This window comes from Mangifera indica, chromosome 3 (assembly GCF_011075055.1).
Source record: "Mangifera indica cultivar Alphonso chromosome 3, CATAS_Mindica_2.1, whole genome shotgun sequence".
NCBI classification, from domain to species: Eukaryota; Viridiplantae; Streptophyta; class Magnoliopsida; order Sapindales; family Anacardiaceae; genus Mangifera; species Mangifera indica.
Window position 1 is genome coordinate 21142252 of NC_058139.1, and position 15479 is coordinate 21157730.

At 32.7% G+C, this 15479-nt stretch overlaps 1 protein-coding gene and 1 long non-coding RNA gene across 2 annotated transcripts; one reads left to right on the top strand and one right to left on the bottom strand.

Moving 5' to 3' along the window:
• Window positions 1–6976: 6976 nt before the first annotated feature.
• Window positions 6977–11075, bottom strand: LOC123211762 (pyruvate kinase isozyme A, chloroplastic-like). Its single transcript, XM_044630627.1, has 6 exons — window positions 10299–11075; window positions 9727–9817; window positions 9403–9596; window positions 8596–8717; window positions 7851–8329; window positions 6977–7678 (listed from the first exon to the last, which is right to left on the bottom strand). Exons 1-6 carry the CDS (start codon window positions 10872–10874, stop codon window positions 7377–7379), a joined length of 1764 nt encoding a protein of 587 aa, XP_044486562.1. The 5' UTR covers window positions 10875–11075; the 3' UTR covers window positions 6977–7376.
• A 3776-nt stretch (window positions 11076–14851) lies between these two features.
• LOC123210404 lies at window positions 14852–15066 on the top strand. Its single transcript, XR_006501260.1, has 2 exons — window positions 14852–14886; window positions 14966–15066. It is a non-coding gene; the product is annotated as an uncharacterized LOC123210404 (long non-coding RNA).
• The last annotated feature ends 413 nt before the right edge of the window (window positions 15067–15479 follow it).

Here is a 15479-nt window from a genome sequence, read left to right on the forward strand (position 1 = left end):
TTTTATTATAATTATATTTTTATTTATTTGTTTTTTAAGATAAAAATAACTTCATTTTTAATTAATATAACAAATAATATAAAAAATATTTTAGAATAATTATACTTAAGAACATTTAAGTAAAATAATATACTAATATTCTTTTATTACTTCTAATTAAATACAATAATTATTTATATCTATTAAATTTTGTCAAATATAGTAATCATTTATATCTAATAATCTTTTAAATAATTTATCTTTAAGATAATCTTTTAATTTTGTTAATAAAGTATTATCTAAATCAAACGTCTGTAAAGGGATTAGTCTACCCAACATCAAGATTTCATACTTTAATATGAACATATCAGAAAGTATTAATGTGTACACTTAAATCTATTTACGAAAATGTAGAGTTGAACTTTTACATCTTAAACCAACTATTCTATGGGTATTATTTGTTTAATTTTGATGACTAACATATAAACTGAAAATATTTACCGTGAATGTGAATGGGGTAAGAGCAAATGAACAAGAATCTATTTTTTTCAAAAGGTGAAATGGGGCCTAATCTCCATTGTCAAAAATAGTTTCTACCTTTAATATGCTTTAAATGATGACAGCCAAATGTTAACTAATACTTAACAAACATAATCATGTTTAATCCATTACACATTTGTCAATAATCCATTGATGCCACTTTTTAAAACTTCTTTTGATAATGTCTATTGAAATCATTCAATCTCTTTACAACTTTTTATTTTTGGTTTTTGGGAAACATGGGGCTTTTGGAGAATCATGAAATGCTTTAAATTCACAATAAATTTTGCTTTTTTTTTGTGAAATGAAGAAAAGTTGGCAACACTTTTGAGATGCCCTACTTTCATAATTTCATATAAGCATTGATTTTAGTACCTTCAAACCCTAATCTTAATTTTCATCCTTATCTTACTCCCAAATCCCCCACCATTTTTACCCATTTGTTGTATATGTTGTAATTTTCTTTACACCAATCAAACAAGCTCTAATTTCAGTTGAGATTTAACATATAAGATGTTTAACTTATGAGTAGGGGTGTTATTAAGCCGCGCTAAATAATGCTTAGCTTGATGGCATGCATTAAAGTTGAGTTTGAGCTACCCAAGTTGGTAAGTTCTAGACTCAAAAAACATAATAAACATCTTAACTTTCAACAAATTATTTAAATCTCATTATTTATATATTTGTAAATTATCTTTGATGTTCAAAATTAAAGAGTAAAATTTTAGGGTATAAGTGTAAGATTTGAAATTTTTAAGAGTTTATTAATATTTTACTTAATTTAAACTGTAAGATTACAAACTCACCAAACCGACTAACACGAAACTTACGCTTAGGTTAATATCAGTTAAGGTAAGCCACAAGTATCTCGCAGTTGTCTTGACTCAATTTACACCCCTACATAAGAGAGTTGAGAAGCATACAATATACTATTCATGGATGAATTGATCATCTTAAATTTCGGCGAAATTGAGATAGAAAGGGAAATGAAAATATTTGAACGTTAGATTGATAGAAAAGTGAGAAAAGTGGGTTTGTTGATAGATGAAAGAAAAAGAGAAATACATATGTAGAAGTGGGAGAGTGTCATTTTCCATCAAAGTCATTACAGATGAAGGGAAATTTAAATGAGAGGTTGAAGAAAGTGGGGCTGTTTCTCTCTTTAATATACATATACATACACACATATATTTTTTATTTGGCCAACGGACCCCCCTAAGTTTGTTATATTCTTAAATCAAAATCTGTTAAACATTAAAAACTCAAACACTCATATGTGGACAGTTAAATCTAAAATCAGTTAAGTTTTAGAGATAAAATTATCTTTTTAGGTGAAAAAATATTAAAAATAATAAAATATTATCCATTTCTCCTTAGGTTTAAAAAACTAACAATTTTCTAATAAATTAAACTTTGAAATATTACATTTTCTCCTAAGGTTTTTTTTTTTTTAATCTCACTTTCCATGCTATTGTAGGCTAGCTTCCCTCTCCCTCCCCTTGTCGAGGTTGAAAACCATAATAAAGTTGTCTTTGTCTAGAGACGAAGACGAAGATCCAATGATGAATATCACTTTGTTATGGTTGTTGGCATTGTCAAGGAGAGGGAAGCTAGCCTATGACGATACTGGAAAGGGAGGGTGAAAAAAAAAAAAAAGAAAACTTAGGAGGTAAATGTAATATTTTAAAGTTTAATCTACAGAAAAATTATTAGTTTTCTAAATTTTAGAAAGAAATAGATAATATTAACTAGTTCTATTGGTTTTTAAGTATTTAAGTTTTCAATACTTAAGAATGGATGTTGATTAAGTTTACACCAAACTTTGGGTAGGAAAAAGTAATTAGGCCTATTTAATTTCTTGGTAGATGAAGAGTCAAATCCATTTCCTGCGAATAAGTCGGTGACAGTGCTTTCATTTCATGTTCGTATAAAAATCACATCACTGGCATTTCTTTTTCCCACTTGCCATTTCCTTAACTGCAGATAAAACCTAGTATCTCCATCACAGAGGGAGGAGTGGGGCATCTTTCCTGACCTCACTTCTCTCTTAACGTTACAATATTAATTATCAATGTCTCTTATGTCCACATTTTCAACCAAATTCATAGCCTCAACGGACCCTCTGCTTCTGTTTTCTATTTTATAGTTTCTGTTTCTTAGATTCGTTTATGCATTTCATTGAAGCAGGATGGTCCATTAATGATAAAGTTGTTCAGTTTTAGAGGAAAAAATGAGCACAAAATGACAAGGAGGGTACGAATCCAAAGCAAATAATTCATATCACTCTAACGTTCCCAGACTTGCATCAATTAATAATGTACTACCAATATGTATTTTAGTGATTCCATATTTCCGTTTTCAGTCAAAAGTATAATATTGGTATGCATGACACTGTACCCAAGTTGGGTTGTGGGTTGGTCCGGCTCTCTGTCATATTTAATATTACATATAAAAATTGTTAGAAATTTGGTTTTTTAAAATTTAAAAAATAAAAATGCATTATTTCAACAAGCAACGGGATGGAATCGACAATGAGACCGAAATCATTGAGCAATGAAGATGATTTCTCATCTTTGTCCATTTCAGATGAATTTATAAAGACAAGAATCGTCTTCGTCAATTCGTTTGGGCGAAGACGAGAATCATATTTGTCGATTCATTTAAATGAAGACGATTTATCTTTTTTCAAAAAAATATTCGTTTTTTCCAATGAGAATGAGACTAGAAGAAATGAGAGACATGACCAAAGGTTGCAAATTACTAGAGAGGGGTAGGTTATGAAAAATTGAAATGGGGGAGGGGGGAGGGGGGGAATCCATCTTTTTAAAGTTTAATCATAGAAGAAATTGTTAGTTTTCTAAATTAAGGGGAGAAAATGATATAAATTTTTAGGGTTTAGTAATAAAATGAAGATTTTACCAATTTTTTAATTAATCTGTTTAATTAAAATTATCTAATTATTTATATGTGTTATCACATGATTGAGTTCTATTTAATTATTTAATTAATCTATAATTCAAAATTATCGCTAATGTTTAAAAGTTCTATAATTATTTAATCACAAAACTATATATATCTATTTTAGATATACAAATATATACACATTTATATGTGTTATCACATGATTGAGTAATTTTAAATTAAGAATAAAATAACATCTAATTATATAATAATAAATTTATATATATATATATATATATATATATATATATATATATATAAAATTATATATCTAAAATAAATACATATAATATTACCTATTATTTAATGTCTATAGACTTGTTAGGTGTACACGCTTGGATTAAAAAAAAAAATGAATGTATAAAAATGGATAAAACTTATTATTATAATTGGAAGATGAGGTTAAGAAATTTTTAATTTGATATGATGGCGTATGTCTTTGTCCTTTTTATATTTTTTATTTAAGTGTAAATAAACAAAGCAATGCGACCTTGAAAAAAGGTCACGGGAAACCACCAAACCAATTAATTTAATAAGGGTTCATGTGAAATGAATTAGGTTTTAACATTTCTTAATTTAAATTTAATTTAATTTAAATTTGATCCAAATTTATGATTACTTGATTGAGTGACATTGTTTTACTCATTAATAAATAAAATAACAATATTTTGATAAAAATTTGAACTGAGTTTTGACTCAAATTTAAACTGAATCGAATCATTCTTTGTTCGTAAATTAAAATCAAACTCTTTTCAATTAAAGTTTGACTTAACTTTATAAAAATAAATAGACTCTCGTAACTCAAATTGGACTCAAATTAAAGTTAAATATATTTGAGCTAGCCAAACTTCATTTTTAGATATTTAAAACTGAATATACATAATTTTATTATATATATTAATAATTATAATTTAAAAAAAATAAACTAGTTTATTGAAAAAAGATGAAGTAGGTTTGAAAATATTATAATGTTGGTTGAAGAGGTGAGGTCATGTATAATTATTGGGTTTGAATAAGTCCAATCAATTGTGGGCCTGGGTGTTGGGGCCCATTATGATGAAACCGATATGTCATCAAATATCGAATCCATTTTACTAGTATTATTATTATGAAGTAGGAGGGCAGCAAAGAAATTTAATAATTGAACATGATTCTCACACGTGTCAACAATCCAATGGTCAATTGATTAGTTGATACCTGATAGTGATGCCATATCAAAACTATATTGAATGATATCTCTAGGTAGATTCGAATTGAGTTTAATTAAATTAAATTTGAGTTTAAAATAATATTGAGATTATAAATATTTTTAGATTGATCATCATACGTGCACATATGATTTTTCCGATCAAATCACACATTGATACTTTCATCATGATTATACCAATTTTAGGGCATTCATCATACATATACATAAATACATATATACAACAGTAAGGGTAAATACCAATTTTATTAATAATAAAATACAATATAATACTTGAATGAAATTACATAAATACCCTGAAGCCCTGCTCCACTGCATGACTCTCAGTATTCATAAAATTTTTAAAAAAATTAACATTCGGTTTCGTTCAATTTTGGGTAGTGAAGCCAATTTTTCTGTCCTAATTTTATTTATTTTTTTAATTTAGAAAATAAAAAGTAACAATTTTGTCTTTTTACCATAGTTTTTCAGTTAACGAAATTAAAATTTTCGTATGATTTAAGTGCTCAGGAGGTGAAAAGGTTTTTAGACAGCACCATGGGTTGGAAAATGTTAATCGGTAATCACTCCTTAATAAACGTGAATTTCGAAAGATGAAGTAGGTGAATTTGAGCATACCATCAGAGGGGTGAATAATTTGATTTAAACTATATCATAATAAATATAGTATCGTAAAATATATTTATTGTATCGAATTAATTTGATGTATTTTATTATATGTATAATTTTTTACGTATATTATATCGTATTGTAAAATATTAATAATTGTGATTTAAACTGTAATCCAAAATGGATCCAAACATATTTTTTTAGTTTGGTTTGAAAATTTTTCAAACTATTTTTTTCAGTTTGGCTTGAAAAAACTTTTAAACCAAAACGTACATACCCCTACATACAATAGTTGATGAGTGTGGCTCAAAATGGGATTGCCTACGACGATATAACAACCACACACACACAAAAGTTTAGAACTATTTCCCACCTAAGTTTAGGAGCATTCCCAAAGTCACATCCGTGGAGTTTGAAAAATTTGAAATCCTACACAACTAGGGTTAAATTTTTTTTGTTAGAAGCAGAGATAAAATCATCATTTTACTAATAATATTAAAAAAATATAATTTTTTTTACATTTTTCTCTCTTAATTTTTTAAAACTAACATTTCACCTCTCTTAAAGTTTTTTAATTTTGAAAAATCATATTTTCTCCCCCAAAATCTTACAATTTTCTTCTTCCCCTCTGACCACTTTCTCCAATGATCTGGAAAAGATGATGACAAAGTATTTTCGTTAGCGAAAAGATTCTAGATCTTTTCGTCGATGAAGAGATCTAGAATTTCTTCGCTTAGATCTCGTCGGATCTCTTTGTTAGGGACAAAGAGATTAGTTCCAAATTTGTTTATGTGAGTCAACCAAAAGTTTACGGTAGAGAAAGGAGGTCGTTGACACCGAAGATAGTGGCTAGAGAGTGAAAAAAAAAAATATAAGAAGAAAATGTGACTTTTGAAAATTAGAAAACTTTAAATAGAATTGAAGTTATTAAATTTTAAAACTTAAAAGAGAAAATATAATAAATTTTATATTTTTTTAATATTTTAATAAAATAACGATTTTATCCCTGCTACTAACAGAAAATTTTAACGACAATTACGTCTTGAATGAAATTTCAAGCTTTTTAAACCGCGTGAATGTGATTTTGAGATCGCACCTAAACTTGGGTGGGAAATAGTCCTTCAGCCTTACAATAAATGCCAATTTACATACTTACAATAATATGACATTATGTGATTAGATGTTACTTTATATTTAATTCAAAATCAATCAATCACATAATGACTTATTAAAACCTAATTTAATACCCATTTTAAATACACATAATTTTATTGTTCTAGACATAGTTTAGTATCTAATGAACCCAAATATTATTTTCTTTTTCAAAAGATGCAATCAAATAACTGTGGTCTATCATATAAAACTAAAGTTTTATGTATTGCAAAATGAAAATGTCATTACCAAATTGACTGGCTGTAGCAAAAGATCTGATCCAAACTGACTCGATTTGAACTCACCACTCAGCTCCAACCATTCAATATCAAGCTGAAGTTTAACCCATTTGTTCATTTAATGACAGTGTTCACTTTCTGTTCACCCTATCAACATCACTTCAATAATATTGTAAATCAACTTAAAAGCTCAAATTATACATTATGAATTAAATCCGAGCTTGAACATACCCAAGGACTCTGGATTGAATCCACCTCTAGCTCCACCAAGTGGTGCATTGCCCATAACTGTAGATGATACTTCTCTATCGAGATTAGTTTATATTTTAAGTGAACATAACAATATCACAATACAAGTGCTTTTACATTACGCAACATATGAAATAAAATAAATGGAAGAAATTACGGCTCTGATTTCATGTGGTACATAATGCACATGTCACTCTCACCCTAACCAAGATAAAAACAGAGGCTATAAATTTCGTCACTGTGAAGTAAATCCAGAAGCCCATATTTATATTTATATAGAATAGACTGCTGCACAACCTCACCGCAAATTCTCTATTGCAATAATTTCTCTCTACCAATAACCAAGATATTGAGCAAAGGATGCATATGATAGTCAAATATATAGTCTAATCTAGATGAAAAGCATTGAAGAACACTTTCAACCTTGATGGAAGTTAGATTCAAGGAACATTCATAACTTGGATTGACTGCAACACGTCTGAAACAGCAATAACAAGATCACCTGATTTGATCATACCCCTGGCCTTGAGCAGAAAGAAAGTTTTATTTAGGTTGCTTTCCATATCATCAGAGAAGCTCAAGCGGAATGGTATCAAACCCCATTGTAGGTTCAGGCGCCTTCGCACAGACGTTGTCATAGTAAATGCGAAGATCGGACAGTCGGGGCGGCAACGTGACAAAAGAGATGCCATGCGGCCGGTCTTTGTGTACACAAAAAGCGCATCTACCTCTAGATTATTGGCTGTAAATCAAAACCAAAACCCACATTAAGAGTCAACACAAGAATCTGGACTTATAAAAGTTTTCATAACTAGAAAACGCCCAACAAAATTGCTTAAATAACACATTACCATGAGATTGATAGGAAAAAACATACTGAATTAAACAACAAATAAAAAATTAATTGTACTTACCCATCTTGGCAGCAGAACTACAAATTTCTTGTGAAATACTGTCTGCAAATGAGGATCCAATATCTGGGAGTTCCATAGCTTCATGCCGTTTCTCTTCCCTCCACCACTTCTCAATTCTTAGACTGACACTTCTAAGAACAGTCAATGCCTTATCTGGGAAATGGCCCATAGCTGACTCACCAGAGAGCATCAGAGCATCTGCCCTCTGCCGAACTGCTTCAGAAACATCAGCTACTTCAGCTCTGGTTGGTGTAGGGTACTCAATCATAGATTCAAGTAACTGAGAGGCAACAATAACTGGCTTATTCAGCTGCCTGCACACTTGAACAATCCTTTGCTGTGCCGATGGAACCTGTTCCAGTGGTATCTGGGCACCCATATCTCCTCTTGCAACCATAGCTCCATCAGATGCCCGAATAATCTCTTCCAAGTTGTTCAATGAATCAATGCTCTCAATCTTTGCAATTACAGCGATATCACTGCATCATAGCATTAAACATTTATCAGCCATAAATACTGACACATATAGCACATAATCATTATGAAGATTCTGGAAATCAGAGCAGAGCCATGGTCAAAAATACAATAAAATAAAATCAATTTCTGTCAGTCTAACGTAGAGTGCAGAAAGTGATTCAATTATATCAACCTTTTTATAGTTCATACCAGAAACAGAAGTGATGCATCTAAGAAGACATTATGGTAATTGCACAGAAGCTATGATGTAAGTGTATCAAAATAATACCTATCATGAGATCGTGCAGCGATATAGCTCTTAAGATGATTAATCACTTCAGCTGACTTGACAAATGAAATGGCAATGAAGTCAACACCCTCTGCAATTCCAAAATCAATGTCTAACCAATCCTGTGGAATAAAGAATCCTGATCAAGAGGTCATACAGAACATCTTTAATTTGAGTGAAGATCACTACACAAGACATGCTGAACATTGGCATACATGCAAAGAGAATGTTATTAACACACCTGCAAATACATAGCAAACACTTATAGAATTTCTATAAATTTTTATATTAGCTATTCATTTGGAATTTTGTAGATACGAGTCTGATGCAAATTAAACTACCAAGGGCTAACTCAGCTTAACATTTTCTCCTTGAAGAGCTTAAACCATGAAAAAGTCTAACTTGTCAAATTTTAGTTCTGCTATGAACTCCTTAAAATTAAAATGATTTCTACAAGCTAACAGAAATGACCAAAACTCAGATCATCCTTTCTCCCAAGATAACAGGTCACCTATAAAGGAAGTTGAAGCATGATAAATTTGATTAGAAGGCTGGAATATGGTTGCTTCATAAGTACAAAAAGCTAAAAATATGCTCCACAGTGGGTGTTGTTTGCCACTTTAAGCTTTCACATGTCAAGTTCCTTATGATGCAACTGAGGGCTTTGGGAAGTCAAAGGCATCTCTGCTCTACAGATTTTCTAGTTAGATAAAATCATCAAATATTTGCACCGACTGTCCCTTCTATTTGCACAGATAAAAAGAATCTTCTAGGAGGCAAATCTCAAGCACAGAAAAATCATCCCACCTTAGATGAAATTGTGGGAAGCATTGCATTACGCTCTCGTACAAGGCTCCCATCCCTCCAAAATGTTAAATTAGCTCGTGGTAGCAACAGCCCTGGATCAGTGCAACGACATTTGACATCTGGACCGATCTTCTCAATTACCTCAAACCTCACCATTCCACCATCCACAAGGAGTTCATCTCCAACCCTCACATCTGTATCACATTCAACTTTGTTGTAACTTAATTGAACAATCAAGATCAACACACATATAATATAATTGAAACAGAACAGAAATAATTTTAAAAAATATTGTTAAGACATTTTGAACACAAGAATAATTACCCTCAGCAAATCCATCATAATTGACATTGATAGTGCGTTCTGGGAGAGCTGCATCAAAAGCTCTGACACTAAAAGTCCAGATCTCGCCATCCTGCAGATTAAATTATACTAACGACCATAAGTAACAAGCCACATAAACTGTGACCAACCAAACTGAGCTTGTATCAAATTGTCTGAGCTCGGCTTAACTGGCTAATCAACAAGTGGACATGAACACAAATTTAGCTTCATTAAAATGTTATTTCCTTTATTAATCCTAAATCCCTCAAACATACTAAGAGGCACCACTTGAAGTCCACGATCTTCAAGAAGTAAAGGAATCAACACAATATCTCCAAAGAACATATCACAGCCTATCACCATAAAAATGCATTACTTTTATAATTGTATTAAGCACTTAAACAGTATAATTTTCAGCTGAGGCTATGAATTCAAGTTTAAACAGGCTCATTACCTAAACTAGTCAAGTGAAGCTATAGGTTTTCCCAAATCTTTTTCAAGCTCGCTCTCATTCATGGTAATAAATACTAGTAAGTATGAAAACGATGACGTTTGGAACCTAATAGACTTACCTCGGCTTTAGCGGAAGGAGCGCCGCCAAGATCATCCATGTGAATCTCACTACCTTCAGTGTCCATCATAATCGCCACCGCATAACCTTTCTCTTCATTCAACTTCCTAACGCGTGCGATCACTCGCCTGTGCCACTCGCGCGTGCCGTGGCACATATTAATTCTCGCCACGTTCATCCCCCCAACCGCCAAGGCCTCCAGCTGCTCAGACCCGCACGAGGCCGGCCCAATCGTGCAGACCAGTTTCGTTCGCCTTGTGCTCCTGAAACCGTTCTCCTTCAATTCCGCTTCTGTCACAGCATCCACATCGATCGACGAGGAATCAGAAGAAACCGGTTGGGATTCCGCCACGTGTGGCTCAGCCTCGGGCGTTCCATTGTGAGTAGTGAGTACAACTTTCGGATCTGAAGACGATGAAGCGGAAGCTCTAATCGCAACAAACCGTTGCTTAGCGGTTGTGGTGGTGGTGGTGACGTGGAAGCGGCGTGTGGAGGTCGTAAAGAGAGCCTGATTCTGTTTGGGATTAAAGAGAGTAACGTTGGAGGAAGGACTGAAGAATTGAAGAGATTGCGACATGGCGATCGATAACGGAACTTTTTACCGGTTAGGGTTTGAAGAAGAGAGAAATGAAGAATTTTATAGGTTTCAAAGACACGGAGGCGAACGAAGATAACGAAGGAAGCACACGAATTTTTTGCTTTGCTGCGCTTCGAAGATGCCGCCACACTAAGGTAAAGTAAGCAGGGACGACAGACAGATTCCAGTCTAGTTTGCTCAAAGGGGAATTATTATACTATGCACTCGGTTTTATTCTATTCTGATTACGTGTTTGTGTATATTGGTTAAAATTAGAGACGTGATTTGATGGGACAGCGATGCTCATTTTGACGGCATTTGACTGGTGGATGAACTCGGTGAATTCGGGATTGGTGTTTTGATATTAGCTGGGTAAAGATTTTTAGCGCGGGAAGGGAATATCCTTCATAATAGCTAATAGAATCAATCATTAGTAACAAAATTCATATGGTTAGCATAGTTGGTTGGGTTTAAAAAATAAAGGAAATTATAAAAAATAGGTAAAAGTAAGAGGGTTTAAACGAAATTATCTAAAAAATTCAGATTAAAACAAAAATGTCCAACTTTTGTGAAATGTTGAAACTACCCCTATATATAAACAAGGCAAATTTTTATATTTTTCTCTGTAAAACTTTCATTGTCACTGTACAAATCCAAAGAAAAATCGCCTACTGTTCCATTGTCGTCTCACTGTCAAGCCGATTTCCAACGATTTTCTTGCTTTCCGACCATCGAAAATAGTTAAGAAGGTTAGTATATCTTCCGTAATCTTATTTGAATCAAGTTATTGTTCATATTATTGAAATTTGAGTGAGATTTTACGGTTTGAAACTTTAGGGTTTCGATTTTGAACAATGCTTAATATGTTTTGATTTTTGGTTGTTTTCGTTGAATTTGTTGAAGGGTTTTGTGTTATAGCTTATGTAGATTTGATTTGTGTTGAAATTGGAGGTCAAAATGACCGATTTTTGATCGAAAATACTTCTGAAGCATTCGACGGTCTGACAGTGGGAACAGTGTTTCCCACTATCATGACGAACACTCCCACTGTGACAGTGGGTTAGGGGGGTTAAGTGGTTTTTTTAAAACATTAGGAATCTGGTCGTCATAAATTAGTCCACTGTAGGCGTTTCTGAAATTTGCCATGTGACAGTGGGCTACTGGTGAATAGTGTGGGTTGGGGTGAAAATTTACTTTTTTTAACACCAGGGGCGGTAATAGATTCAAAAATTTCTGAGGGGGCAAGGGATCAACATTGGACATGTTTGTAATAGAAATTTTTTTAGGGGGAAAATTGATATTTTTCACATCTAGGGTTTCTCGATGTGTAGTTTTCGAATTTGAGATTAAGTTTTTCGATTTTTGTGCCTTTCAGACACATTTTACGATGTAATGACCTAATTTCACTCAATATTTCAGTTTTTTCATTTATAGGATATATCGACTTGTACTTTTGAATTTCAATTTCGTTTTTCTGAATTTTACCGTTTTATGATATATCGATTCATATTTTCCAGATTTCTGAACGATTTTTTCGATTAGTGATATTCTTATGTATTTTAACTGATAGAGTTCAAATTTCAATTCCGTTTTTTCAATTATTCACATTCTAGGGTATATCAACGTATAGAATTCGAATTTCATTTTCGTTTTTTTCCAATTTCACCGTTTTATGATATATCGACTCTTATTTTTCAGATTTTGAAACGATTTTTTGATTGTTGTCATTCTAGGTTATTTCAACGTTTAGAATTTCAATTTGAATTTCATTTTTTTCAATTTCACCGTTTTAGGATATATCGACTCGTATTTTCCAGATTTTAGAACAATTTTTCGATTGTTGCTGTTCTAGGGTATTTCAACGTTTAGAATTCGAATTTCAGTTTTGTTTTTTCGAATTTCACAGTTTTAGGATATATCGACTCGTATTTTTCAAAATTTCGATTGATTTTTCAATTGTTAACATTCTATGGTATTTCAACGTATAGAATTCGAATTTCATTTTCGTTTTTTTGAATTTCACCGTTTTAGAATATATCGACTCATATTTTCCAGATTTTGGAATGATTTTTCGATTGTTGTCATTTTAAGGTATTTCAACGTTTTGATTTTCAGTTTCGTTTTTTCAAATTTTACCGTTTTAGGATATATCGACTCTTATTTTTCAGAATTTCGACTGATTTTTCGATTGTTAACATTCTATGGTATTTTAACGTATAAAATTTGAATTTCATTTTCGTTTTTTCGAATTTCACCATTTTAGGATATATCGACTCGTATTATTCAGATTTTCAAATGATTTTTTGTTTGTTGAAATTCTAGGGTATTTCAATGTATAAAATTTGAATTTTAGTTTTGTTTTTTTATTTTAACTGTTTTACGATCTTGAAATCTTATTTTTAAAATTTTGTGATAATCTTTTTTATTGTTTTGTATTTTTTATCTTTTTATGATTTTTTCATGAAGACATTTGTTTACATATTTGCTATTTATGAATGACTAACGAATTTTGTAAATTTTCGTAGGATATTTCTCGCAAAAGAAAACGTGTTGAAGGCGAGCTACGAATCCCTGATGAGTCCAAACACTTTCGGACAAATCTGATATGTCGTGCATAGCACACAACATTATTTAGGATTGCGTCTACACTGACCCCGGATCAACTACGACTATTTGAGAAGACATGTTTTGGGTATCTTCTTCGTTTACCCGAGACCAAATTCTCTGGGATATTGGTTCATTCATTTCTATTACGACAGCTACATCGATTCTCTGTTAGAGACGAGTTTTGTTTTAGGATTAGCGAGGTTGATGTTCATTTTAGCCCGTTTGAGTTTGCTTTGGTGACGGGTCTTTCGTTTAGCCGACGCATTGATATCTTTTCATATATTCCTCACTCTTCAAGACATAGGATTAAAGATACGTACTTTCGAGATTGTCTGAAGGTGTAGTATCATAATCTAGAACGTGTTTTCTTGTCGAGGCCATGGGGTGATGACGATATTGACGCTGTCAAGATGGCCTTATTATATGTTCTTCACATAGTTTTGTTGGGGAATGATCAACGAAATAAGGTGTCTTCAGAATATTTATAGTTGGTTGATCATCTGAACGGGTTTAATTCCTACCTCTAGGGTGTCCCCGTGTGGCAGATGACATACAAGTCTATGTCACAGGCGAGTGATAGAGTGTGCTCCGGATGGATGCCTAAGATGCGTAGATACGACCTCTATGGATTTCCTTTCACATTTCAGGTTAGTTTTAATTTATTGATTATATATATTAATTGAAAAAAATATGAATTGATTTATTTAAATCGTAAATGATTATATTGCAGTATTGGATATATGAGACTTTGGACATGTTATACGATTGGATTGACCTTGTTGATCTCTATGGAATGATGAATTAATTATTTTTTGGGATCATGCAGCTGATTCGTATAGCACGTGGTCGGATCGTTCGGAAGGGTCCACTGGTTCGCACCCCGTATACAAATCCACTCAAAGGGAGGGCGAAACGACAACTTAGGACCATTCCATCCTCTGCCTCAGAGCATGAGGAATCTTTCCTCACATGGTACACCAGAGTTGCAGCTTTCGACGAACATGATGTCTACTTCATCGGATCGAAGTCAAAAAACAGTTTTTGGCGGTTTGTGGTAGAGTTGCGCGAGTGGCTGACCGACGATATAAGTTGTCTATACTATATAATTCAGGAAAAGGTTTGATATATTTATCAATAACTAACACATGTGAACTTGTTTATACCATTTTAGCATGTGGATTCTTTTTTGGCTTTATTACGTCGGCACCAGGACAACCACCATATGACTATTTCACAGCGTTGGATGACTGCCCACACATTCTTCGGAGGTCATATTGAGATGGCTTGAAAGAGTTGGCAGACCATACCGTTTGAGAAGTTTGAGTTTTCGGGGCTCTTCACGAGGATGGTTGAGACAGCGTACACCCCAGGATTGTTGTACAAACCATGGGGGATAGTCGATCAGGTATAGTATATATGTATTTTCATTACATTGAATTAGTTGAATTAGTCTATAATTAACTAAAATTTGTCACTGTTTATAGGTTTACATCCCTATAAACTTCGACTGTGCACATTGGGTGGCCGGAGTTATAGATTTTCGTGAGTGATCGATTACAGTATACGATTCGGATGTATCATATTCGGGGAGTATGAGGTCTCTTGAGCAGCGCATGCGACCATATATGACATTCATACCCGCGTTATTAACGGCGACGAGTTTTTGGACCGCTTCTGGACAGACTCCACGACGTGATTCTCTCGCTTTATATCGAGCGACGGATATCCCTTAGTAGGGATTGGACTCCGGTGACTGTGGCGTGTTTATGTTACGTCTTTTTTTAGTCTTTGGCGTTGTCACGGAGCGTCGATTTTCCCCGAGAGTTGTCTACCTCTATGTGTCGACGTTTAGCATCGCAGTTGTATTTTCACTATATTGAGTAGTTCACGGATATATATTTAGTTAGCTCATTATTTATTTATCGTTCTTCATATGTTCGTATGTATATATTTATTGTATGTGCGTATGTGTACGATATATTTTATCTGTCATTACAT

Bases quoted from the DNA above. Each gene is read 5' to 3' on its own strand.
- LOC123211762 (XM_044630627.1), bottom strand. From the start codon at position 10,874: ATGTCGCAATCTCTTCAATTCTTCAGTCCTTCCTCCAACGTTACTCTC. The intron at 9,597-9,726 runs GTAATTATTCTT...AATGTGATACAG, and splicing joins TTATGATGGATTTGCTGAGG to ATGTGAGGGTTGGAGATGAA. The intron at 8,718-9,402 runs GTGGGATGATTT...TTTATTCCACAG, and splicing joins TTCCCACAATTTCATCTAAG to GATTGGTTAGACATTGATTT.